Source organism: Podarcis cretensis (assembly GCF_951804945.1).
Source record: "Podarcis cretensis genome assembly, chromosome: 16".
In the NCBI taxonomy this organism is placed as follows: Eukaryota; Metazoa; Chordata; class Lepidosauria; order Squamata; family Lacertidae; genus Podarcis; species Podarcis cretensis.
In genome coordinates this window covers 30,037,435-30,064,916 of record NC_137186.1, presented here as the reverse complement: position 1 = coordinate 30,064,916, position 27,482 = coordinate 30,037,435, and the positions used below count along the sequence as shown (strand labels likewise).

Below are 27,482 nucleotides of genomic sequence, written 5' to 3'. Positions count from 1 at the left end.
CACAGAACTCGGGCGCTAAGAAGTTCTTTCATGAGAGTTTCCTTTCACTTTACAACTTAGGTGGATAAACTTGATGCTTCTGAAAGCCTAAGGAAAGAAGAGGAACAAGTAACTGAACCCACTCCAATAGTATTTGGTAGGTGAAGACTTGCTTTCTTTTTGTTAGGCCCTCAACTGAGAAGCGTTTCCAGAAATCCAAGTATTTGTACTTAACAAACCCTCCGTGTGTTAATGCTGAACTAGAAGAACTTGAGATTTCTCCATAGGATCTAACTAAAAATCTGTTGCTGCCAGTGACTGCCATATCGTCATCACAATATAATTCAAGATATCGGTGTTTAAGAAGAAATCTAGTTTATGTTAGGTTTTCTCTAGCTGTTCTGGAAGCAGCCATGCAGCACAAATTGTTTACCGAAGTAAACTGACTTAAAGAGGGCTTATTTCCTAGCAATTCTCTCTAGGATTGCAGCCTTTACAGATTTTGGATGCTTTTCAAAGAGGTCTATTGGGGACACACACACACACACACACACACACACAATGAACCAGTGTTGGGATAGAACAGCTATGGTTTTAAAATTATTTCTCTTTTATATGATCCGTGAGTGGAGGCTGAATTAGGCAGATCCTGCTCCTGAAAGCTTGGAAGAAATTGCATGGTTGTAGAAAAGTGTGCGGGTTTACAAACCAAGTCCCATAGATATGGAATATTACACTACATTTGGCTCTCGGCCTTTTTTTCCAGTAGAAAACGCCCTCTCTAGTTAAAATGTTTTGCCATTTCAAGAGGTGCAGTATCTCCAGATGGGCAAGGGGTGTTCTTGCAATGTCTGAACTATGGTAGGGGGAAACCTTCCTTTCTGTGGGTGGCAAGACTCTTTGAGATTAAATCTTCTGGAAAAACAGAATCCCATTAAGGGAGAAAATGGTGCTTCTATTCCAGAAATGTGTAAAAAGTCTTTATTTTGGCAAAAGGTAGACTTTATTGACAATTGCATTCTAGGTCCCTCCATTAAAGGAAGTTCATGATGACGAGGTCAGTTCTCTACTGGGAATGGTTTTCAATGGGAGTTCAGTTTTCCCATGCATGAGGCATGCGTAGTTTTTTAGTAGAGTTTTAACAAATGTGTGTCTGGTCTGTGGCAGAATTAATAAGCATAGGCTGGGGAAATACGACTAACAGATCTAACTGCAACGTGTTTAAAACTCTTGGCTGTACAGATGTGTATCGTATGGGGTTTTTGTTTGAACTTTGAAAGTTTCTCTTAATGTAGTTTTTCAGGACCTAATAGGTGCCAGACAATTGAAACAAAATCAGTCACTACTTCACCGCAGGGAAGGAGCAGGGAGGCATTTACTATAAAAAAAAAACACAGAACCCCTGAGCTATTTTTATATCATATGGGAGCTGTTCATTCAAGGATTTCTCAGGAAGTCTTGGCTGTTTCCCAGTCATGAAAAGGGGGCAGGCAGCTCAAACATGCGGCTACACTGGAATTTTGAGAACTGTCCCTTGTCTGTTTGCCCTTCTTTTAAATCTGGAAGGGCCTTCGCTCAGCAGTAGAAACATTGGGGGGCATTCAACAACGTAGACCTATTGAAATTACCGGCCCTAACATAAGTCATGTTCATTAAGTGGGTCTCCTCTGAGAAAAATTACATTTGTTACCTCTCCCAAGGAGCTTCCCGTCCTCCCCATTCTGATCCTTGTAAAGTAAATCGGAGGCAGAGGTTTTCTCGGGTCGCTCAGTTTCATGGCTGAGTGGGGCGGAGGGGATTCAAACCTGCATCTTCCACAAGCATAGTCCAGGATCCGAGCTACTGCAGCGCACTGGCTCTCAACACCACATAGGAGAGACCCCAGGTTCAGTCCTTTTGACTTTGCCAGCTTAGGAGTCAGTTCTGGAGAAAGATTCCTTTCCTGAGATCTTGGAGCTACTTCCAGTTAGATTAGACAGTATTTACAGGGTTTTTTTTAATCCTGTCAACCACGCTGTGATCCGCTGGTGAAGGTAAGTATGTAAATTTAATAAAAAATATATATATACAGAGAAATAAAGATGGGCAAATAGTCTAACATAGTATAAGGCAACTTCGTGTGACGTTAGAGCTGGAAATGTACCTTTTGCTTTTTCTGTTTCAATCTTTTTTAAAAACAGACAAACACACCCCTGCATTTTGAATTGGGATTTGTTGCGTTCTGTGGGTTGGGATATGCAAAAGGCCTTACCTTCCAAGTGACTTAAACGGACCCCCCTTGTCTTTCTTCCAGGCCAGCAGCTGATGCTAACGGCAGGCCCAAACACAGTACCTCCACAGGCAAACTTCCCCTATGGCTACACGGCGCCAGGATTCACCCAGCCACCAGTTTACGGTTTCAATATGTAACTCGCGCTGCGAGACCTTTAACCGTCTCAGATCATCATCTTCCCGTCCCTCTTTTTTTTTTTTTTTTTTACTTTTTCTCCAAGAAGGCACAGATGACTCCCTGCGTTGGCTTGAATGCCCTTTTCAGCCCCCCCACCCGCCCTTGGTTCAGAGACACCCAAAGGACACTGTGTTATTTATTGCTATGTCCTGTTACATTTCAACCTCAAAAGGCAGCTCTCCCCCCTCTCCTTTTATCTTGTTTTCCGTTAGCGACATTTCAAGGCTCTGTCTGAAGCGGAGGCAAACACTCCAACTAAAACCAACAACCCAGCAATAACTTCTGGGGGCTAGGAGAATTTCTGGCGGTGGTTTTGGGCGTTTTAGTGCTGCTTTCCCTCTCTCTCTCTCCTTCCAGAGTCCTCTCTCTAGCCATGTGCATGCCGGGGCGTCCTCTGGCACCAAGCTGTTAACGTGTTAAAAAGTACTGTAACAGATGAAGCCGAACCTTCCAACTAGTGGGATATATGAAAATTGTATGTAACACACACCTTCTCCCCATTTGTTTGTAGCGCTGTGCAAAAAAAAAAAAAAAAAAAGGAAAATAAAAAGTGTATTTGGAGGCGACAGGGGGGAGAGGTGACACAGTTTACAGAATGTTGCAAAAAAAAAAAAAAAGCATCTATGCCTTCTGGATTTTTTTGTGTTTTTCTTTTCTTTTCTTTTTTTAAAAAAAAACCTTCCTTGGAGAATAAATTGGATCATATCTCAGAGCAGACACTCCCCATATTTTTTGTTCCTGTAGTACGTAATAGCATGATACTCATTGGCATCAAATGGTACACATTTTCAACAACATAACTTGGCTATGTGACTTTCTTTTCTTTCTTGACAAGCAAAATGTCAAAGAGTGTGTTGCCTGGGCAGCCATAAGTATTGTAAATGTGTGCGGCAGAGAGGACCGTGTTGGTAAGAAACATAGCTGTCAACTTTCCCCTTTTCTAAAGGGAAATTCCCTTATTCCGAATAGGATCCCACGCAAGAAAAGGGAAAAGTTGACAGCTATGGTAAGAAATGAGTTTGGAAGCCCCGGGAAGTAAGGGTGCTTGCGTCTCACCTTGAAAGTGAGTCTTCTGCTATGCTGGCTGTATTTGACCTGAAACTCTAAAGCCAGGTGTGGGCTGCTCCTCCTATCATCCCTGACCACACACCATGCTGGCTGAGATGAGCTGGAGAGTCCACAACATCTGGAGGTCTCCCAAGTTCCCAATTCCTGCTGTAAAACCCTCTGGGCATTTGGAGATACCTTTCTGAGCCGGCAACAGCTCCAATTCCCATCCACCCCACCCCTCTTCTGGCTCTGTGCAGGAATTCTGTGAGATCAGATGGTCTGTCCACCAAACGCACTCTCGCTTTTCTTCTTCTTCCCAATAGAGAATGCCAACAGGGATGTTACTACTTTGTGCCACTCTTCAGAGACATATATCATTAACATTTTATGTACTTAAAACTAGATAATGTATAATTTATGGCTATGACTCTTGTGCTAATCATGGATATTATGAAAATCCAATTATAAACATAAATCAAACCAGTGTCCACTGTGTGGTTTGAAACAAGGGGGCTGGAGGGGAGGTGCTGTGTCAGCCTAAGGAGGTGCTTGTAGCAACCATGTAAATGCCCACAATTCTTTTCCTTGGCCGTGTTCTAGGACTAAACCAGAGGGGTTGTTTCCAAGTCAAAACCGGAGTCAGCTGAGCTTTGGCTCCCATAGCTGTGGAAGTGCAATGGCTTTTATGCAATCGTGGAAAGCGGCGTAAGCCCCAAACGCTGTGCTAGTAAACCAATGAGTGTCAGAGCTGGGTGACATGTTGCTAAATTGTCTGAAACCAGTATGGCGTCAGATCGCGATACCAGTTTCAGACAATTTGAGCTGGCAATACATTGCGCTGGCTCAAATTGCCTGCAGGCAGACGGACAGCCTGAGAAGATTCTCAGCGATCACTTTTTCAGGCTGTGTCGTCCTGCCCACCTGTGCCTTGGAAGAAGCCCCCGCCCATAAAGCTCATGCAAGCCAGAACGGTATGGGGGCTCACTCAGCTTGGGGGGCAGAAGGAGCCCCTCTGGTTCACGTGAGCCTGAGTGGTATGGGGGCTTCCTCAGTAGGGCTGGGTGACGCAGCCAAGATACATTCCAGACACTCTGATATATCAGCATATACGGATATTTAGCTGCTGATACGTCACAATGTTGAGAACCAGGTACCGCCCAGCCCTACTGTCAAATCTAGCAACTGCCTTCAATTTGCAGTGATGTGTTTACTGTTCAGTGTGCTTGCTTTCCCCACTGTAGCTTTCTTAATGCTCTCCCTGCTCCCACGAAAGAGAATATGTCACCTAAGGCTAAAACCAAACTTCCCATTGATTCGTATTTGGGAACCATGAGGCACAGGGGTTTCAATTCTGATGTAGTTTGGAGTCCAAAGACAAGCCTTACCTTTACCAAATATTATTCCCTTGTATGTGGTGGCAAAGATACTGGCCGAGTCTAGGACAGCACAAAAACAGTTGGCATTTGCTGCCCTTGAAAGTATCTTGGTCTCTTGCAAGGTCCTATTTTACCATAATAAGCAAGAGCTCCTTGAAAGCTCATAAGATTAAGCTCGGATGAATGCTTGAAGTTTCTGGATGGTTAAAGGGCTCACCAGCCACATGCGATTTCCCTTTTCCTATGCTGCCTCTGTTCTTCCTTTTTAAAACCTTGCTAAACTGAATAAAATGGCAAATAACTTTCCACAGGCAGCCATTCCTGTGTACAGGATTCCTAAGTTCAAAGGTGTTGTGGGTTTTGCTTTGTCTTTAATGAAACTTGATTTATTTATGATGTGTATGCTGGCCCTTAGCACAAGATTTTTGTGGAGCTTGCAATAAGCAAAAAGCAATTGAACTAAAAAGTAAAAACAAGTGTTATAGAGAAATGATAGATACGCCCACACACCCAAACACAAATCCCCCAGTGAAAAACTTGATATTTTTTTTTAAAGATACTTGTACATACATAGCCACTCACAGTAGGATTTTCATAGTGGTTGTTACTAAACTTTGGTCCTGACTTTTCCTTCCCCAAGCAGCCCAAGCTGGGAAACAAAAAAGCAGCAAAACCATATGGTCAAAATAAATAAAAGCATTAGTATCTAAAAACATTTGTAAATGTTCATATATTCACAAAATAATAATTTCAAGCTGGCTGAGAACAGTTTCTTTCAGATATCAGTTGTCCGGTGAACAGGAATGGTGAATGTTTTTAAATTTCTCCTGTCTCTTAAGGGGGGGGGGGCAAGACCACCTCACCAGAAAAGGCCGTACAAAAATGGTGAACTATGGCTGAAGAGGCCCCGTCACAGGGCAGTGCTAACCAGACAGCACCCAGCAGTGACTTCAGCAACAGGGTCTCTCCGGCCCATTACAATCGTACCTTGGAACTCGGACGTTTTAGCTCCTGAATGCCACAAACCCAGGAGTGTTCTAGTTTGCGAACGTTTTTTGGAAGCCGAACGTCCAATGGGGCTTCCGATTGATCAGAAGCCATACTTTGGTTTCCGAATGTTTTGGAAGTCAAACGGACTTCCAGAACGGATTCCGTTCGACTTCCAAGGTACGACTCTATAGGACTTGAGATGGTTGTGCAACACACTATTGTGCCAGCAGTTGCCAGAGCAGCAGATAAAGGGATTCGGGTTGATGGGAAGGAGGCAGGGATTCACTGTTGAGAGGTTAATAGAAGGGGCTGCAATGATGCTTCAAGTCCCTTGCACATCTGCCAAGATGGGAATTAGTGGTGGGTTTATCCTTGCATGGGCACAGCACATCTGAGGTTCATTTCCCTAAACTGTCAGGCTGCATTTTAACTGGTGTCCACGTTAGGAACCGAAGTGCCATGATTGTATAGCAGAACTAAAACACAAGTACAATAATTGTTGTTGTTGTTTAGTCATTTAGTCGTGTCCAACTCTTCATGACCCCATGGACCAGAGCATGCCAGGCACTCCTGTCTTCCACTGCCTCCCGCAGTTTGGTCAAACTCATGCTGGTAGCTTCAAGAACACTGTCCAACCATCTCGTCCTCTGTTGTCCCCTTCTCCTTGTGCCCTCCATCTTTTCCAACATCAGGGTCTTTTCCAGGGAGTCTTCTCTTCTCATGAGGTGGCCAAAGTATTAGAGTCTCAGCTTCAGGATCTGCCCTTCCAGGGAGCACTCAGGGCTGATTTCCTTAAGAATGGATTGGTTTGATCTTCTTGCAGTCCATGGGACTCTCAAGAGTCTCCTCCAGCAGCATAATTACAGGTCCTTTTAGAAACTGCAGAAAGCAAGCACCATAGCCAGTGAGCCATTTAACCTCTCTCTCTGTCTGTCTTGGCATGTGTGTGCATCGTACCGTTTTAGAAATACCGTCATTCCCACAAGTTTTAATAAATTGAAATAAAAGAATTAAGTTTCCTTTCTTTAGGAGAGCTGCAACAACACACCACGGTTCTAGAGTTTGTTTTGTTAATTGTGAGTTTCCCATCTCATGAAGGAGTGTACCTTAATTGAAATGCTGTGAGCCAGCATAAATTTAATAGCCTCTTGTAATCAAAATTCATCCAGGGCCTCTTTAACCTCATTGTGTTTCTTGAACACTGGGGCGGTGAACAAACCCTACTATTTAGGAAGCGGGCTGTGGTGGCAGTTGCCCATTACTGGTAGGGCCGAAGGCAAGGAGGCCACCAGTAGGTGGCGCCAGAGATGGAAGCTTGTACCTTCCAGATCCTGTTGGATTGCATCTTGACTCCCTGATGCAGCCCAAACCTGCCTATCCTGGCCGGCCCTTACTCTCTGCAATCTTGGTAGGTTTGGGGGAAAGCCTTTATCCCTCTGACCCTAATGAGAGATTCCAGGAAAGCCCATCACTATTACTGAGTTGTGGGTCTTCCCTATAAAATGAATGCCTTCTTAAGTGCAGAAGTAGGAAACCTGAGAGTGGAGTGGAATTAATGGGTACTTAATTAGCCCAACAGAAGAGGAGGAGGAGGAGGAGGAGGATGATGATGATGATAATAATAATAATAATAATAATAATAATAATAATAATTTTTCATTTGTACCCCGCCCATCTGGCTGAATTTCCCCAGCCACTCTGGGCAGCTTCCAACAAAGATTAAAAATACATAAAAAAAACTTCCCTAAACACTCTGTACTTCATTAAGGCTAACTGAGCGTTCTGGGAAATTGACAATGCAAACTTATCGAAGAACGTTTTACTGGCAAACCCCATTAAAGAGAAACATCCCAGCACGGGACTCACTGGGTCCAGCACGGGGGGGGGGGGGGCACGTGGAAGGCAGGGAATGAGTCTGACCACAAGTACTACCCGGAGAATGGAAGTGTTAAATTTAATTCATAAATAAAAGCGAGTCTGATTTTTTAGAAACCAAAACAAATGCAACTTTCTCCGTAGTTTCTGGTCACCCTGCAGAAATCGCAGCGCAACCTTAAATAGTAGGCAGGTTCTTAAAGCTCCAGTAGCAGCAGCAGCAGACTTCGCAATCAGGACCTTCCCTGTGTTCCCAAGTCAGACCTACCGCTCTGCCTAGCTCCGTGTTGTCTACACGGACTGGCAGCAGCTCCCCAGGGTTCACAAACAGGGAGATGTCGCGGATTGAAGCCGGTCCCTTCTGCAAGCCAAGCAGCTACTCCAAAGCAGGAACTGTGCAACGCTGCTTTCACTAACACCATCCTTCAATTTGCAAAAAAAAAAAAAACACAAAACACCACCCCAGCAAACCGGACACCCCACCTACTCCTGAGAAGCAGATCGCTTGCACTCCCTGGTTGCTCACTCAGCAGCACAGCGCGAGAATCTTAATCGCAGAGTCGTGGGTTCGAATCCCGCGCGGCGGGGGAAATTACTGCATTTTTTTGGGGGGGGGGTTGCGCTAGATCCCGCGTGGTCCCTTCCCAGTGTGCGATCTTCGGGGAAAGCAAAAGCAAGGCAGCCCCAATCCTGGCAGCTGCCTCCTCCTCCACCTCCTTTTCCGCCCGTCCCTCCTTCAAGCATTAAAAGCCAATGGCGAGCCCGTGACGCTGGCTGCGTGGCGAGGGGCTGCCCCACCTCCGCTCGCGGGAAAAGGGGGCGGCGGCGCCCGCCTTGGCTGGCTGGATCGACTCGGCTCCCGGCAGTATATAGAAGAAGCCCTGGCTGGGGGATCCGGCGGCAGCAGCAGCAGCGATCTGGCAATTTCCTCCAGCTCCTGCTTCCTTTGCACTTGGATCAACTCGCCTCCCCACACACACCTGCCAGTTCTGCTGCTTTTGCAAAACTGTCCCGTCTGTCGGTGGGTCGGATCCTGCAACCATCATGTCTTCATCCTCGACGCCCTTCGCCAGCCCATTCGCCAGACCTCGCTGCCTGGCTGCAGCGGCTCCGGCGGGCAAAACCAAACTAACCCATCCGGGCAAAGCCATCTTAGCAGGTAAACAAACCGGAGCGGCTGCAGAAACCTTTGATATTGTGACTTTGTTGGACGGGGCGTGGGGTGGGGGGGGGAGAGTGGATCTGCTCTAAAGTGGATCGGCTCACAAAGCTTGCTGCATTTAATGTTTTTTTTTAAACGCGCCGCAAAAAAAAAAAAAAAATCGCCTTGAACTTCTCTCCCCCCCCCCAACTGAGCCCCACCCTCTGGGAAAAGTTTGCAACTCAAAACTTCCCCCTTTCAAAAGCGGATTTTGTTAAGAGCTCCTCGTTTGGGGACGGATCCCTGCTTCTTGATGGGGCCAAGTTCTCTTTGGCAAGAGCAAGTCTGGGCTGGTGGAAAGAATCCTGCAAAGATCAGATGGTACCGCTTTGCGAGGTGTGTGTGTGTGTGTGTGTGTGTTTTTGTGCGTCTATTATCTCTCCGCCTTTCCTCTCTTTATTTTGCAACCGGTAGTACACGAAACAACAAGCCACTCGCGACCCCGCCCCTTCAGGGCTGCTGTTCAGAGCTGATTGGCGGATGGGAATGGGCTGCGCCCCGCGCGAGCCTCTCTGTTGTTGACTAGTTGGCTGGATGCTCAAGTTCCTAGTCCCTGGGGTTTGCTTTGCCTCTTGAGCTATGGGAGTAGCCGCCTTTCTGGGGAAACAGTTAATGGTGCAATGGTGTTCCGTTGTGGGTGCCTTCTACAAAGCGTGCTAGACGAGATGACAGTGGATTTAATTCTAATTTATTACTGTACAGTGGTACTTCGGGTTACATACGCTTCAGATTACATACGCTTGAGGTTACAGACTCCGCTAACCCAGAAATATTACCTCAGGTTAAGAACTTTGCTTCAGGGTGAGAACAGAAATCGTGCTCCGGCGGCGCAGCGGCAGCAGGAGGCCCCATTAGCTAAAGTGGTGCTTCAGGTTAAGAACAGTTTCAGGTTAAGTACGGACCTCCGGAACGAATTAAGTACTTAACCTGAGGTACCACTGTATGTGCAACAGCCCCAAAACTTTTGCAGGTGCAAATAATATTGATGCATGTCCAATGGAAAGCACCTAATGTTCCCTGGACTTTTAATGCAATACCTCGTGCTTTGGTTTTGACATCTAAAAATCTGGCTGCTTCCAAAGACTTGTCTTTTCTGTCTCTGCTTGACAACACTGCTTTTGGAGGGTCTTCTTCCTGATTGGTGGTTAAAATGACTATTTGTTGGTGCTGGTGCTTGAGGATAATGACAGATGTTTTAAAAAAATAATTCCTAAAGCCATGTTTCTTTCCATTCTTTTTAAATTTGATTTTTTTATTGATACAACTGAAAAAAAGGAAAGAAAGCAAAAATACAAACAAAAATAACAATAAACACAAAACTTTCTTAACAAAATAATAAAGTGAAAATTGGTCTTGGAACTATAGAACCAACCTCCCGTCTATTCCTTATTTCATTTATGTATTACTTGTTGCCCATACACACTTTTATAATAATTTAACTCAATCTAAATACCGTATTTTTTGCTCTATAAGACTCACTTTTTTCCTCCTAAAAAGTAAGGGGAAATGTGTGTGCGTCTTATGGAGCGAATGCAGGCTGTGCAGCTATCACAGAAGCCAGAACAGCAAGAGGGATTGCTGCTTTCACTGTTCAGCGATCCCTCTTGCTGTTCTGGCTTCTGAGATTCAGAATAATTTTGTTCTTGTTTTCCTCCTCCAAAAACTAGGTGCGTCTTATGGTCTGGTGCGTTTTATAGAGCGAAAAATACGGTATATCTTAAGTCTCATGTCTAACTTGAAACTATTTCTGAAATTGAAATTCTTCAAATGCTGCAACAGAATTTAAACTACTATAATTATATTTCAGATAAACTTTAAAGACCTCCCATTTTGAAACAAATTCCTGTTTTGGTTTATTCTTTATTTCTTCTAAAGCCATGTTTTGAGGGCTAGATGGGCCACTGGTCTGATCCCACTCATTTTATGATGGACTACAAAACTCTTTAACAGTTTGGGATCTGTTTACTTGAGAGATTGCCTTCTCCCATGTATTCCCAACTCAACTGCTTTGATCTGAGAAAAATGGCACAGTTACTGGTTCCACATAAAAGACCTGCACTTGTGAAAAATCAATATTTTAGTGGCAGCACAGGTAGACTTTGGAACTCCTTGCCTTTTGACACCAGGCAGGTGCCTTCACTAATTTTTCTTTTTTCTTTTCTTTTTGGTGCCTGCAAAAATAAACAACTATCTGATTTTCAGAAGACATCTGAAGGCAGCCCTGTTTAGGGAAGCTTTTAATATTTGATAAATTATTGTATTTTAATATTTTGCTGGAAGCCACCCAGAGTGGCTGGGGAAAGCCAGCCCGATGGGCATGGTATAAAAATTATTATTATTATTATTATTATTATTATTATTATTATTATTATTAAATGTTTGTTTAGGCATGCCCACCCAGACATGTAAAATGTGGACATTCATTTTAATCTGCTTTTTAGCATAGGGTTCATTTGTAATTATTTTTTAATATTTTAAAGAGTTGTGTGTAACTTATTTTACTGATGAAATGAAAACGGTTATAAAACATCAATTTATTATAATACGAAATGTGTGATGGAATACAGTTTTTCATAACAAAACAGTTTCTTATTAGAGCAACAGCATAATAAAGGAAGAGAAAATTAGTAGTACGTATATTAATATGAATGTTTTGGACTGTTGGTAGATCTCTGTCCTCCGTAAAACTGTTATATCCCCTATTAAAGCTATCTAAGGCTGTATACATATCATACTTTTAAAGCACACACAGCCCAAGAATTCTGGGAGCTGTAGCGTACCCCCAAAGAGCTATAACTCCCAGCACCCTTAACAAACTATGGTTTCCTGGGTGCTGCTTTTTCTAGGTGCTTTAAATGTATGGTGTGCTCTCAGCCTAGGCCTATAGAATGACTCCACTTTCTGGAGCCTTTTATCAATTTTTTGGGGGGGGCAAAGATTCCCTTACTCCAGTTTCCTTCCAAATATTAGAATGCATATTTTTCTCCTAGTTTCCCCCAGTGATGGCTGCTGTGGGGTTTGTGTTTCAGCATTAATCTTGCACCAGCAGCTCTGTAGACACGGCTGTTTGAACAAGCTGGGCTCTCCCCTTCTTGCAAAGCCAGTTGCGACATATCAGCAAGCGAGCAAGAGCGCATGGCTAGCGTTGTTCCAGCGCTTAATTGCATTAAACAAGCCGATCTGACAGAGAAAGGTAATCAGCTGCCTCCCGGCCGCCAGTCCTCTTAGACTGGCAGGAATTAATTCAGGGGATGCCTTTATCTTGTTAAAAATGCTTCTTATCCAACTCTAGAGCAGCCAAGAACATAGGAGGCTGTCTTGCATCGAACTAGACCAGGGGTCTATATTGCTCAGTACTGCTTACACTGGTTGGCAGCAGCTTTCCTGGGATCCAGACAGGAAACATTCCCAAACTTTGTTGGAGGTGCCGGGAATTGAACCAGGCAGAATTGAAGCAGGAGACAGGGCAGATGTTTTGTCACTGAGCTGTGGCTCTTCCCCAATATCCGAGGAGCACAAACTTGTACAAAGTCAAACCAGTGGTCATCTTGCATAGTATTGTCTGCACTGACTGCCAGCAGCTTTTCGGGGCAAGCCTCTTTCCTTGTCTTACCTGGAGAATTCAGCGTTAGAAACTCGGGTATATAACCTGGGGGCCAAATGGCAGCTAGAATCTACGTTGCGGCCGCCACAACAGAATGTCTATTGGCCAGGGAGGTTGGGCTGGATGACCCTCAAGATCCCTTCCAGTGCTACCTGAAGGAGTGTCTCCACCCCCATCGTTCTGCCTGGACACTGAGGTCCAGCTCCGAGGGTCTTCTGGCAGTTCCCTCCTGCGAGAAGCGAAGTTACAGGGAACCAGGCAGAGGGCCTTCTTGGTGGTGGTGCCTGCCCTGTGGAATGTCTTCCCACCAAATGTCAAGGAAATGAACAAGTATCTGACTTTTAGAAGACATCTGAAGGCAGCCCTGTTTAGGGAAGTTTTTTATGTCTGATGTTTTATTGCGTTTTCGATATCCTGTTGGGACGCAGGTGGCGCTGTGGGTTAAACTACAGAGCCTAGGGCTTGCCGATCAGAAGGTTGGCAGTTCAAATCCCCGCGACGGGGTGAGGTCCCATTGCTCAGTCCCTGCTCCTGCCAACCTAGCAGTTCGAAAGCATGAACTGCAAGTAGATAAATAGGTACCGCTCTGGCGGGAAGGTAAACGGCGTTTCCGTGCGCTGCTCTGGTTCGCCAGAAGCGGCTTAGTCATGCTGGCCACATGACCCAGAGGCTGTAACCTGGCTCCCTCGGCCAATAAAGCGAGATGAGCGCCACAACCCCAGAGTTGTCTGCGAGTGGACCTAATGGTCAGGGGTCCCTTTACCTTTTAATATCCTGTTGGAAGCTGCCCAGAGTGGCTGAGAGGCCTGACCAGATGGGCAGGGTATAAGTAATAATTAATCATTAATAATAATTAATAATTAATAATAACAATTCTACGCTTATATTATCTCAGCTACATTGCTTGACAACAATTCCCTAGTCCCAGTATGCAAGAAGGGAACGCACACAGTGGAAATGGAAATGGTATTAACTGTGGACTAGGAGAGAGGTTTTTGAACTGTAGTTGCTAACCTGGCCCCCAGAAATCTCCACTTCGTCGCAATCGGACCTGCGCCAGTAGCAAAATGCACCTGGCACCTGGCTAATTTCGAACACTGCTGGAGACAGATCTGGGACCTCTGCATGCAAAGGATGCGCTCTAAAACTGAGCTGAGACCCTCCGCATAAAGTACGAGTGGGGAATATATGTCCTTCTGGAAGTTGGGTGTGTGTGTTGTTGGTTGGTTTCTGTTCTTGTTTTTATTACGTGTTTTCCATTTTTTAAAAAAATACTGTTCTTTTATGTTGTGAACTGCCCTGAGATCTATGGATAGAGGGCAGTATACAAATTCAAAATAAATACAGTGGTACCTCGGGTTACAGACGCTTCCGGTTACAGACGCTTCAGGTTACAGACTCTGCTAACCCAGAAATAGTACCTCGGGTTAAGAACTTTACCTCAGGATGAGAACAGAAATCGTGCTCCTGCGGCAGTGGAAGGCCCCATTAGCTAAAGTAGTTCCTCAGGTTAAGAACAGTTTCAGGTTAAGAACGGACCTCCGGAACGAATTAAGTTCTTAACCTGAGGTACCACTGTAAACGCCCATCCTCCCTGACCATCGGCCATGTTGACCGGGGCTGATGGGCGTTGGAGTCCAACAACTTACGGAAGCGGCGCCATGTTGACTAGCTCTGGTCTACACTGACCTGCATTAGTTCTTCAGAGCTTCAGTCTGTAGTTTTTACCAGCCCTGACTGAAGGTGCTTGGAGAATTGTAGGTTGGGAACTGACAGGCATTGCGTCAAAACTGTCCTGCGGAGAGTTATCTTTTTTCCTTCCGTTCACCTGTCCTAGGATCTGAAAGTACCTTTTCGTCACCAGCCAGACTTCCCATCCCTGGGCTCAGTTGACTCCTTTTGGCCCCATCTGAACCGTGCATTTAAAGCAGTGTCATACTCCGTTCGGACACAGGTGGCGCTGTGGGTTAAAAGCCTCAGCGCCTAGGGCTTGCCGATCGAAAGGTCGGCGGTTCGAATCCCTGCGGCGGGGTGCGCTCCCGCTGCTCGGTCCCAGCGCCTGCCAACCTAGCAGTTCGAAAGCACCTCCGGGTGCAAGTAGATAAATAGGGACCGCTTACCAGCGGGAAGGTAAACGGCGTTTCCGTGTGCGGCTCTGGCTCGCCAGAGCAGCGATGTCACGCTGGCCACGTGACCCGGAAGTGTCTCCGGACAGCGCTGGCCCCTGGCCTCTTAAGTGAGATGGGCGCACAACCCCAGAGTCTGTCAAGACTGGCCCGTACGGGCAGGGGTACCTTTACCTTTACCTTTACATACTCCGTTCAGCAAACAAACGGTGCATATTAGCAAAATATGCGCAAACTGCACCAATGTAGCTCATAAGTGTCATGGAGCACAAAAATGCCAACAAACCGAACAAATAAAATTGCACACCAACCCCGCCTACCCTTTGCCCTCCCCCCGCTCCTGATCAACCCCCCTCGCTTTGCCCCCCACCCTCCTTGCCAATCTCCCACAACTCACCCCAAGCCCCTCCCCTCTTCCTCAAGCCCCTCCTTCTCTGAGCCCTTCCCTTTTTAAAGGCAGTGGGAGGCGCTTCGCAAAGCCTCTCTCCCCTTTGTTAAACCTCTTTGCAGGCACATTTGCCAAAGTGGGAGAGACACCTCCATTAAACAACTTGCCTGGACCAGCCAGCCGTTCCCCACAGTGCAGTTGCTGTGGCTGCAGAGCGTGACGACATCCTACATCTTTTATGTGTATAGGAAGATAAACTGTCACAAAACCCAAAGACGTTTTGACCTTGGTCTTCCTCAGGGGTGTCCGTGCTGCCTACTTGACAACTGATTGCATTCTTTTGCTTAGGATATAAATAGATGTGTGTTGCTTTTTTCCTCACCATTCTTTAAACCCATTCCTTTGGGGGGGGTGTGTGTGTATGAATTCACATTAGTTTGCCACTGCTTTTTTTGATCCCAATCTTTTTAGCACACCCTGCCACTGGGTCAAGTCTTTCCTTGCCACCACCAATGTATTTGCTTGGCTCTTAAATTTCTCTGTCCCAGGGAGGTAGCGGTTAAAACCAGTTCCCTTTTTGGAGAGGCCTTCGTGGTTTTATTCTGTGAGCACACACAGGTTTGAAATGATCCATCAGCCTCCCTCGCATTTGTGGGCACCTCTTCCTGACAGCTGGCTGACGTTGCCAGCATGTACCCTTCATTTTTCAGTTTGAAAGGTTGCGCGCTCTGAATACGGGAAAAGGGTGTTTGTGTCCATGCCCAGAACACTCTAAAAGAGCAATTCTGACGAGAGAGCACGTTTACAAATCTTGTTTCGTGTGTCCTTGCGAAAATTTGGAATAGTTTTGAGCGATGAAGGGTATGAGAGCATTTGTGGGGAGAGAGTGTGGGGGCTTCGTAGAGGTAAGAAAGGGAGACCCATTTAAGGTGTGGGCTTTGTGTGGGTAGGCAGCCAATCTGGCAACATAAAGGCTTGATTGTGGCCGTGAAAAGAACAAAGGCTGTCTTGAAAAGCTGAGTGGTGGTTTTTTCCCCACACAGACTAGTCCGGTGGAATTCAGATTTTTCAGCTGCCAAGGAATGCTATTAATGTCGATCCATCTGTCAAGGATGGTTTGCATATTGCGGAGGATTCTGGGATGTGAGCAGAATGTGTATCCCCAAAACACACGGGAGTCTCTTGGGTATTCCCTTTGCTTGCGCAAGCGGCGCATCCTTGAGTGCTCGCAGCATGCAGCCATAGCTGTTCTTTATAGAGGACCATGGGTTGTGGTGAACCAACAGCGTCCTTTGGGACAATCCATCTGCCGATAACAGTAATCCTATGAAAAGGCCTGATAGATCAACCATTACTTGCAGTGCTGTGGGCAGCGGGGGGCAATTTGCAATTTAATGAGGCTAAAACTCAAACCTCCATGTCAACTGAACACTTCTCTGAATTTTTGCAGTGCAAATCTCCAGCCAAATAGTATGTACATATTAGGGGAAAGTCTGCACGAAAACGCATGTATTGGGGAAACATAACATATACAATTGCTTGCAAAAAATATGTACGTTGGGGCGAACGGCCTGCAAAAAGCGTGTTTCGTTAGGAGAAATTTGTACTAAGATTGGCTGGTGAATTTTCACAAGATATTTTTTTTTTTAAAAAAGTTGCTAATTGCTGCAAAAATTAGGAGAACTGAATCTGAGTGAAAAATGGAGAGGGAACTGAAATTGACTGATCTATCCATTCCCTAATGCCAAGCCTGATTTGCTTGTAAACTCTTGAGTCAATGTATCATGTTAAGTGAGCCAATGCTTTGCTTCCTGACATGAATCTTAAGGTATCAGACCATCTAGGTTCTTTCTTTCCCTTCCCCTAGATGGGCTACTTTCCGAGGCTGATGTGCCCCATCTGGTGTACTATATGTGCATTATTTGATATTTTGGGGTGAGGTTGTCTTATTTGGTGTTTCCTTTTGTTGTTGTCGTTTAGTCGTGTCCGACTCTTCATGACCCCCTGGACCAGAGCACGCCAGGCACTCCTGTCTTCCACTGCCTCCCGCAGCTTGGTCAGACTCATGTTCGTAGCTTCGAGAACACTGTCCAACCATCTCGTCCTCTGTCGTCCCCTTCTCCCTGTGCCCTCCATCTTTCCCAATATTAGGGTCTTTTCCAGGGAGTCTTCTCTTCTCATGAGGGGGCCAAAGTATTGGAGCCTCAGCTTCAGGATCTGTCCTTCCAGGGAGCACTCAGGGCTGGTTTCCTTAAGAATGGATTGGTTTGATCTTCTTGCAGTCCATGGGACTCTCAAGAGTCTCCTCCAGCAGCATAATTACAGGTCCTTTTAGAAACTGCAGAAAGCAAGCACCATAGCCAGTGAGCCATTTAACCTCTCTCTTTGTCTGTCTTGGCATGTGTGTGCATCGTACCAAAGAAAACGCTTGTTTTAGAAATACCGTCATTCCCACAAGTTTTAATAAATTGAAATAAAAGAATTAAAGGTTTGATCTTCTTGCAGTCCACGGGACTCTCAAGAGCAGGGGTAGACAACCTAAGGCCCGGTCCAGGAATCAGCATGTTTTTACATGAGTAGAATGTGTCCTTTTATTTGAAATGTGTCTCTGGGTTATTTGTGCAGCCTGCCTGATGTTTTTACATGAGTAGAGTGTGTGCTTTTATTTAAAATGCATCTCTGGGTTGTTTGTGGGGTATAGGAATTCATTCATTCCCCCCCCCCCATATAGTCCGGCCCCCCACAAGGTCTGAGGAACGGTGGACCGGCCCACGGCTGAAAAAGGTTTGTGACCCCTGCTCAAGACTCTCCTCCAGCACCAGAATTCAAAAGCATCAATTCTTCGGCGATCAGCCTTCTTTATGGTCCAGCTCTCACTTCCACCTACTTTCCTTTTATTTAGATGTAATGTTTTCTGACACTTTATAGCGCAGGACAGGTTGCAAATAAATCACGCTAGTTGCTGGGGAACACCAGCGAGAAACTGGGTTTGTGGGATCCCTATTTGCGTTTGGTTGGCCGCTGTGAGATCTTGGACTGATCCAGTTCTGTTCTTCTGAGGATTCAAGGCCGGTGGGGGCTTTAGCCATCAGGTAGAAATCTGTAAAAGCAGCCTTGAGCTTTTTCGCATCCTTTGTCTGAAATGTAGAAAAACCCCTTTGTCATACTTGCTAATGCATTCCCCCCCCCTTCTTAATAGCAAAGAGATTGTGCAAGCGAGAGACACGTGAAGTACAGGCCAGTTCCTGTAAAATAAGGGACAGAACAGGTTGCTTCACCATCCCTGTGTTATCTTCTGTGATTGTTGACCCACCATGTTTACCAGTCCAGTTTTCTGAGCAAACTCTGTGCTCAGAAGAAGGCTCCCATTTCGTACTTTCCAGTATTTTCCACTCTTGCCTCCCTGCATTGTGTTCTGGGCGTAAGAGTCTCTTTTATCATTGGACTGTAACATCTTAAATGACAGGCCCCAGGACTTTCTGGAAAGGAGAGATGTTGGCAGGGGCTTGGAATAGGTTGCCTCGATGAGCCGACTCGGCGCTGCAAATGAAGAATTCTCCCGTCTGATTTATAGCAAAGGCGTCTGATTAGATTGGAGTGTTATCCCCCTCCTTCTGCCCCACTCTCCCAAGTGTTTGATGGATATCAACCTTGCACGCTTACATTTTTTTATTTCAAAGTCTTGATCGATAGCAGGGCTGGGGGAATGTTTTCGGTTTGGGCGCCTCGTTTGCTTTTAGGCAAGCTTTCGGGGGCCGCATGCTGGAGGTAGACAGAGGGAAAAGTGGGAGAGGCATTGGAAGTGAATCACAGAATATTAGAATTGTAGAGTTGGGAAGGATCCCAAAGGTCATCTAGTCCAATTCCCTGCAATGCAGAAATTTCAGCTAAAGCATCCATGATCCGTAGAGCTGGTGTGTATGTGTTCTCTGCAGTGTGGGAAAAGTGCTCATTCTTATTATTGTTAGCAGATTTGTTTAAATTACCAGATGCAGTCTGGGGAGAAAAGTCCTGTTGGCATTCTACTGAACAAATTGAACAAAAACAGCGTATAATTTGAGAGGAAAGGAAGTGAGAGGTTTTGTTTTTTGTAAATGTAATCTTTATTGAGTTTTAATATGACCAACGTTTATCTAAACATGTCTGTCGTCGAAACTTCAAGTACAGGTTTTCCCAATTCACTTACGCTAAACCCTCCTCACCAAGAAAGCCAACAAATGCAAGAATATCCCAAAATGTACTACTCTATGTAATTTCAACAAGGCTTTGTCTTTCTTAGATCAGGCCTTGTGCATAGCAGGGAGGCATTCAACCAAACATACAGAGGGAAAACTACCTCAGAACTTTGCAGCCAACCAGAGTGCAGTACTGGCTCAGTGAGGATCAAACCACTCTGCTTGGTTGTTAACCAACACCTCCACTGCCCCTCCCCTTGCTAGTTGACTTTTGTATTAATATGATTAACCCTTAAGTTACACACTGAATGATCCCTGCTGTTGCACTTCCAGCAGCTACATGACTTCCTTGAGGACCAAGTCCTGGAACTGAAAATGGGATCGGGGGCAAATTGCAGGCTTAATTTAAGCCCCAGCTTGGCCAACAGCCCACAAACAACAACAGGCCAGCCAGCTTTGCAGTGCCTGCCTGTACGTGACTTGTCAACTCTCTGTCTTTCACCTCCCCCATTCTTTTAAAGTTACCTGGTTAGTTTTTCCTGCTGGCCCTTCTCCAGCCAAACTGCTTGGAGCCATCTTGCAAAATGGAACTTATAAAAAGAAATTGCAGTGAAACGGCACTGCAATAAAACTGCAATAACGGAGATAAAATCGCAGAATTGGAGGCTCAAATAGCCAGCATGAAACTACTTGTAGAAAACAAAACGCAAAAGTTAAAAAAGCTTTCCCCCCCCCCCCCCCCCGGTTCTGGAACAAAATGGAGGTCATAGTGATGACCACCAATATACTTAAAAGAGGACTTGACAAATTCTTGGGAGAGGGAGGCAATGAATGGCTTCTAGCCAAGATGGCCGTGCACTATATCCTCTGCACATCTCTGAATACCAGTTTCTGGCAAACACAAGTTAGGCAAGTTTCTGTGGCATTCAGGTCCTGGTTGTGGACTTCCTATTAGCTGCTGTGAGAACAGGATGCTGGACATTGCCTTGGCTGGATCCAGCAGGGCCACAACAGAGGAGGCCCCATTGTCCTTATACTTACCGTATTTTTCGCTCTATAAGATGCACCAGACCATAAGACGCACCTAGTTTTTGGAGGAGGAAAACAAGAAAAAAATTATTCTGAATCCCAGAAGCCAGAACAGCAAGAGGGATTGCTGCGCAGCGAAAGTAGCAATCCCTCATACTGTTCTGGCCTCTGGGATAGCTGCACAGCCTGCATTCGCTCCATAAGATGCACACACATTTCCCCTTACTTTTTAGGAGGGAAAAAGTGAGTCTTATAGAGCAAAAAATATGGTATCTCTTTGCTTCCCACCAGCAGCTGCTGGTGCCTTGATTTCATAGGATCAGGGCCAGTCCCTGTTTTTTAGGGGCAGGGGTGGGATGGTGGATTCTTCACTGCTGGCAGATGAGATTAGGAAGGTAAGAATGGTTGCCATGCCCTCTCTTTACAGGTACAGTCGTACCTTGGTTCTCGAACGGCTTAGTTGCCGAACAAATCTTCTTCCGAACGCCGCAAACCTGGAAGTAAGTGTTCCGGTTTGCGAGTGTTTTTTGGAAGCCGAACTTCTGATGCGGCTACTGCTTGAACGCAGGAAGCTCCTGCAGCCAATCAGAAGCCGCGCCTTGGTTTTCAAACGGTTTCAGGAGTCGCATGGACTAAGTTTGAGAACCAAGATACAACTATATTGTTGTTCTGTCCCAGGCCTGTTGTTGTTCAACGTCTTTTGTAAACGACTTGGGCAAAGCAACTGAGGGGGTGCTCATCACATTTGCAGATGGCACCAAACTGGGAGGGGCAGCTGATGCCGCAGAAGACGGAATCGGGATACATAGATGAACAGATTGGAGAACTGGGCCCAAACTTGGAAAATGTCAGTAGGGACAACTTAGGTTCTACACACTTAGGCAGGAAGAGCCAGCTGCACGATTATAAGATGGGGAACACCTTGCTAGTCAGTGAAAAGGATTTTGGGGTCTTAAAAGACCACAAGCATAACACGAGCCAACAGTGTGATGCAGCAGCAAAAATCCAATGCTATCCTATGCTGCATCAATAGAAGTACAGTGGTACCTCAGGATGCGAACGGGATCTGTTCTGGAGCCCCGTTTGCATCCTGAATAGAACGTAAGATGTAACTGTTAAGTTGTGGGTGAACATATCAGACGACACAGCGATTCTTCAGACAGCTCTTGTTTATTCACAGGCCAGAACAGAACTGAGCTGAAGGGTTCAGCCAGCCTGCTTATATAGAGCTCAACTACAAAGCAACAGTAACAACTTTCTGTAACTATCCAATCACTGAACATCACTTTCAATCCCTTATTTGCATATGTGGACCTGAGTGAAAACTATCTACAGTATCCCCCTGCTGGCCCAGGGTGAGAACTTCATTATATAACAGTAACTGCGTGTCTGCACTTGCGTGGGTCGTATTTCGCCGCTTCCACGCATGCACATGACGTCATTTTGACCGTCTGCGCATGCGCGAGTGGCGAAACCAGGAAGTAATGCGCTCCGTTACTTCCAGGTTGCCACGGAACGCCACCTGAAAATACTTATCCTGAAGCATATTTATCCCGAGGTATGACTGTATAGTGGTCCCAATTGAGGGAAGTAATCGTACCTCTCTATTCTGCCTTGGTCAGACCACACCTGGACTGCTGTGTCCTGCTCTGGGTGACATCATTTAAGAAGGATATTGACAAGCTAGCACATGTGCAGACAGGGGCGACCGAGAATATAAAGGGTCTGGAAACCAAGCCTTATGAGGAAAAGTTGAGGGAGTTGCGTGTGCTTAGCCTGGAAAAGAGGAGACTGAGAGGAGATATGGTAGCCACCTTCATATATCTCAAGGGCCGCCAGGTGGAGGATGAAGCAAGCTTGTTTTCTTGTGCTCTGGAGGGTGGGATTGAGACCGATGGATTTGAGTTACAAGAAAGGAGATTCCGATGAAATATCAGGAAGAACTTTCTGGCAATAAGAGCTGATACATAGTAATATGGACTCCTGGTCTCCTCTTCATGGAAGGTTTTCAAGCAGCAGTTGGGATGCTTTAGTTGAGATTCCGGCATTGCAAGGGGGGTTGGACTTGGGTCAACCTAAAAGGTAAAGGGACCCCTGACCATTAGGTCCAGTCGTGGCCGACTCTGGGGTTGCGGCGCTCATCACGCTTTATTGGCTGAGGGAGCCGGCGTACAGCTTCCGGGTCATGTGGCCAGCATGACTAAGCCGCTTCTGGCGAACCAGAGCAGCACACGGAAACACCGTTTACCTTCCCACCAGAGCGGTACCTATTTATCTACTTGCACTTTGAGGTGCTTTCGAACTGCTAGGTTGGCAGGAGCGGGGACCGAGCAACGGGAGCTCACCCCGTCACGGGGATTCGAACCGCCGACCTTCTGATCGGCAAGTCCTAGGCTCTGTGGTTTAACCCATAGCGCCACCCGCGTCCCGGGTCAGCCTTAGGGTCCCTTCAACTCTATGGTTCTATGACCCAATGGCCGGACTCGGAATAAGGCAGCTTCCTACAGTCCCCTTCAAATATGCCAAATATGCCCCCAGTTGTGCTGCCTTTTCCTCCTAGACATTGGTTTTTGCCTCTGTTTTTCTGGCTTTTCCTCGGTCTGCTGAATTGGCAGTTCGAGAAGCTTCTGCTCGGGCAAAGGAAAGCTATCATCTGCAGAACAAACAAAACGATAGGGTGAGCAGAGAACCGCCTGTGATCAGAGCAGCTAAAAAAATAAAATAAATTGAACTGTCTGGCACAATGCCCAGTTCTTTGGAGCAGACCTCCCCTCTCCTGGTATATGTCTGAGCCATTTGAGACCATGAAGACCCTGAGTGGCCCAATAATAATAATAATAATAATAATAATAATAATAATAATAATAATTTATTTATACCCCGCCCATCTGGCTGGGCTTTCCCAGCCACTCTGGGCGGCTTCCAACAAAATATTAAAATACAGTAATGCATCAAACATTAAAAGCTTCCCTAAACAGGGCTGCCTTCAGATGTCTTCTAAAAGTCTGGTAGTTGTTGTTCTCTTTGACATCTGGTGGGAGGGCGTTCCACAGGGCGGGTGCCACTACCAAGAAGGCCCTCTGCCTGGTTCCCTGTAGCTTTGCTTCTCACAATGAGGGAACCGCCAGAAGGCCCTTGGCACTGGACCTCAGTGTCCGGGCAGAATGATGGGGGTGGAGATGCTCCTTCAGATATACTGGGCCGAGGCCGTTTAGGGCTTTAAAGGTCAGCACCAACACTTTGAATGGTGCTTGGAAACGTACTGGGAGTCCAGCATTCTGTTTTACAGTGGCCAACCAGAATCCCTGGGGAAGAATGCAAGCAGGATTTGAGCACAATAGCTCTCTCCCCCTCTGGTAACTTCCATCCACTGGGGAGGCAGAGGCATCATGACAAAGCATGACAAAATTTACGTCCTGCAAATAATCTGTGAAACATCACGTATCAAACATTATGCGCTTGGATTAAACAGTCCACGAGTTATGATGACATTTGCCAAGTCCTAGCAATAGAAATGTGGCTTTATTTTGAGTTTGCATTGTGCCGTTTGTAATATATTGGGTGTTGCTTTTAAAGAGGAATAGAGTCTCTAATTGATTTTTGATTTTTAAATTTTATTGTTATTCATGTTTTTATACTGTATTTTATGCCGCTTTTATAATTAAGTGTTTTAAAGTGTTTTAAATTTGTTGTTAGCCGCCCTCAGCCCAGTTTTTGAACCGGGAAGGGCGGGGTATAAATAAATAATAATAATTATTTTTAATATTATTATTATTACGTGCTGTAACATTTTGTTGCAGCTGTCACCTGGTCACGCATCAAATGTGCTGTTGCTGAGGGCTTGGCCGGTGACACAGACATTATTGGGGCATGTGGCTAGCAGCTCATTTCTAGCCCACGGACTTTACTGGGTGTGTTTGTGTGTTGTCTGAACGACAGTTCAGAGTGGTGAATGCTTGGGTGAATTAAGAGGCAGGTTCCCTTTGAAGCTGCTTCTGTGTAGTTTTTAGAAAGCAAATTACTTGTTTGTTCTGAAATTGTTCTATAGGACTTTGGACCGCAATAAAGATTATATATAATTACAGGGACGCGAGTGGCGCTGTGGGTTAAACCACAGAGCCTAGGGCTTGCCAATCAGAAGGTCGGCGGTTTGAATCCCCGTGACGGGGTGAGCGTCCGTTGCTCAGTCCCTGCTCCTGCCAACCTAGCAGTTCGAAAGCACCTCAAAGTGCAAGTAGATAAATAGGTACCGCTCTGGTGGGAAGGTAAACGGCGTTTCCGTGCGCTGCTCTGGTTCGCCAGAAGCGGCTTAGTCATGCTGGCCACATGACCCGGAAGCTGTATGCCGGCTCCCTCGGCCAATAAAGCGAGATGAGCGCCGCAACCCCAGAGTCGGCCACGACTGGACCTAATGGTCAGGGGTCCCTTTACCTTTTATAATTACTTAGGATTTGAACTGTGCTCTCCCAGGTCCTCTTCCGGCACTCTAACCACTGCACCACACTGCCTCTTTGAACAGAATGGGCACCCTACTGGCTCAAATTGACCCTGATCTGTGATGCTTAGTGCAACTGCAGAAACCTTTCATGTCCTGTGTGTTTCTCTCCCTCCCATGAGGACTTTGAACCCATCGATTTGGTTCTCGTAACAGGACAAAAGTCCTGGACTTGAATCCCCTCTTCTGCAATCTCCGGGGCAGGAGATGAGTGGCGTTTGGACTGTGCGTGCTTAATCTTTAGCTCGGAGCCAAAGGAGAAACTGTGCTGAAGGTCACGGCCGGTTATATCTCATTGGCGGTGAAAAATGTCGCCTGAGATCACTGACACCAGAATTGCCCTTTCCCCTCCATGGCTGATCAGTGGTGGTTGGTTTTTTTTGCTTGTTTCAAAGCTGGCAGAAAGATTTCGCTTGGCTCCTTGTGGGTCGCTACCACAACCTGTTCCCATCCTATCATGTTGTCTTAAGAATATAAGAGCCCTAAGAATATAAGAGAATATAAGAGCCATCTAGTCCAGGATCCTGTTCTCACAGTGGCTAACCAAATGCCTAGGGAAAGATCAAAACCAAGACCCAAGTTCAAGAGCCCTCTTCCTTCCCGAGCCGCGTTCGAAATTCGCCAGGCGCATTTCGCACCTGGCTCTCGGCCACTTGGAACCAAGTGAGGATGCCCAGGCATTTCCACCGCCTTGGAAGTGCATGTTTGGGGACCCTTGGAACTTTCACACACTAACAGAATTCTGTCTGTGATATTTTATGGGAATGAATGTGAGGAACCCAAAAGTCGTGCTGAAAAATACGACTTTCTAGGCAAAACTAGGCATTCCATTTTGGCGACTGGAACCCCGGTTTAAGGAGCCATTGGGCACCTAGCTTATACAGTGGTACCTCTGGTTGCAAACGGGATCTGTTCCGGAGGTCCGTTCGCAACCTGAAAGGAACGCAACCTGCGTCCGCGCACGTGCGGGTCGGGATTCGCCGCTTCTGCTCATGCGCGTGACGTCATTTTGCCCATCTGCACATGCGCGAGCGGCGAAACCCGGAAGTAACCCTTTCCGGTACTTCCGGGTCGCCGCGGGATGTACCCTGAAAGAATGTAACATGAAGCGGACGTAACATAAGGTATGACTGTATTTGCTAAATGTCTTTAATGTTTTATTTTTGACCCTCAAAATTCAATGGGCACAGATCTGGTGGTGGTGGCTGTTGTTGTCCTGAACATCTGGAGAGCACCAGGTTAGGAAGGCTGTGTTCAACCATGGCTGGGATTTTGCTCCCCATTCTCGTTTTTGCCTCCTTTTAAGAGCACTGCACAGCTGCCAGCTCATCAGCGACAGGCATGAGGTCCTTTTCAAGCCTCCAAGAGGAAAATTAAAAGGACTAACTGTGGGAGGCTGGAAACTGGAGCCATTTTTATGCCTGGAACAACAAACAAAAACCCACTGGTGCTAATACAAAGGTTCCACCCTGTGCTTTTCCCTGGGATTTCGCTGCAATTAAAACCCGACTCTGATTCAAGTTGAACCATTTAGCCCTTAACCATTTCGTGCATTAATGGGGATTTGCATTTGAGAGAAAGTGTTTTGAAAAGGCCACGCCGCTGCGGGTTGCACTCTTTTCATGTTGCGAACGGGCCTCCGGAACAGATCCCGTTCGCAACCAGAGGTACCATTGTACCCACCCCAACTCCCAAACGCTGTACAGTGGTACCTCGGGTTACATACGCCTCAGGTTACATACGCTTCAGGTTACAGACTCCACTAACCCAGAAATAGTACCTCAAGTTAAGAACTTTGCTTGAGGATGAGAACAGAAATCGTGCGGCGGCAGTGAGAGGCCCCATTAGCTAAAGTGGTGCTTCAGGTTAAGAACAGTTTCAGGTTAAGAACAGACCTCCGGAACGAATTAAGTACTTAACCCGAGGTACCACTGTACTTTATGTTAAGTCTTGCAGCCTCATTTGAAAGCTACCGGAGACTTCCTTTAGCCAACCTCTTGCAAGAATCTATTTAGATAAGTTTTTAATGTTGGGTGCTTTATCATGTTTTTAATATTCTGTTCAAAGCCGCCCAGAGTGGCTGGGGAAACTTATACAATTATTATATAATATATTATATTATATATATATATATATATATATATATATATATATATATATATATATATATATATATATCTAGGGACGCAGGTGGCGCTGTGGGTTAAAGCCTCAGCGCCTAGGGCTTGCCGATTGAAAGGTCGGCGGTTCGAATCCCTGCGGCGGGGTGCGCTCCCGCTGCTCGGTCCCAGCGCCTGCCAACCTAGCAGTTCGAAAGCACCTCCGGGTGCAAGTAGATAAATAGGGACCGCTTACCAGCGGGAAGGTAAACGGCGTTTCCGTGTGCGGCTCTGGCTCGCCAGAGCAGCGATGTCACGCTGGCCACGTGACCCGGAAGTGTCTCCGGACAGCGCTGGCCCCCGGCCTCTTAAGTGAGATGGGCGCACAACCCCAGAGTCTGTCAAGACTGGCCCGTACGGGCAGGGGTACCTTTACCTATATATATATATATATATATATATATATATATATATATATATATATAAAATATAATATCTAAAATATATAATAATATATATAATAATATAAATATATAATAATAATTATATAATTATATAATTATTATATTCCTGGGTGTCACCACCACTGGAACCCTGCACTTTGTTGGTGTAAATTTTGACCTCCCTGCACCAATGGAAGTTGGAG

General features: G+C 46.0%; 3 protein-coding genes and 1 long non-coding RNA gene across 8 annotated transcripts in view; 2 read left to right on the top strand and 2 right to left on the bottom strand.

Annotated features, from left to right (window-relative positions):
• LOC307204662 (clathrin heavy chain 1-like) overlaps positions 1–3,958 on the top strand; it is a 58,487-nt gene extending 54,529 nt beyond the window's left edge. For 2 of the 4 annotated variants that reach the window (XM_079956348.1, XM_079956347.1), the window contains 3 exons: positions 61–136; positions 1,004–1,036; positions 2,273–3,958. In XM_079956348.1, coding sequence (XP_079812474.1) covers positions 61–136; positions 1,004–1,029 — 102 coding nt within the window. In that variant the 3' untranslated portion in view covers positions 1,030–1,036; positions 2,273–3,958. The remainder of the gene's footprint in view (positions 1–60; positions 137–1,003; positions 1,037–2,272) is intronic. The other 2 variants (XM_079956345.1, XM_079956346.1) reach the window with 1 other exon arrangement.
• Positions 3,959–5,567: 1,609 nt separating this feature from the next.
• LOC307205143 lies at positions 5,568–8,442 on the bottom strand. Its single transcript, XR_013833909.1, has 2 exons — positions 7,875–8,442; positions 5,568–6,723 (listed from the first exon to the last, which is right to left on the bottom strand). It is a non-coding gene; the product is annotated as an uncharacterized lncRNA (long non-coding RNA).
• Positions 8,443–8,575: 133 nt separating this feature from the next.
• Positions 8,576–27,482, top strand: part of SLC25A1 (solute carrier family 25 member 1) — a 52,049-nt gene continuing 33,142 nt past the window's right edge. For both annotated transcript variants that reach the window (XR_013833788.1, XM_079957082.1), the window contains exon 1: positions 8,576–8,878. Coding sequence is in view for 1 of the 2 variants with exons in the window: in XM_079957082.1 (XP_079813208.1) it covers positions 8,764–8,878 (115 nt within the window). In the remaining variant the exon portion in view is untranslated. The remainder of the gene's footprint in view (positions 8,879–27,482) is intronic.
• Positions 18,389–27,482, bottom strand: part of LOC307204850 (uncharacterized protein) — a 90,249-nt gene continuing 81,155 nt past the window's right edge. The window contains exon 4 of the transcript XR_013833782.1: positions 18,389–18,400. The gene's annotated coding sequence lies outside the window, so the exon portion shown is untranslated. The remainder of the gene's footprint in view (positions 18,401–27,482) is intronic.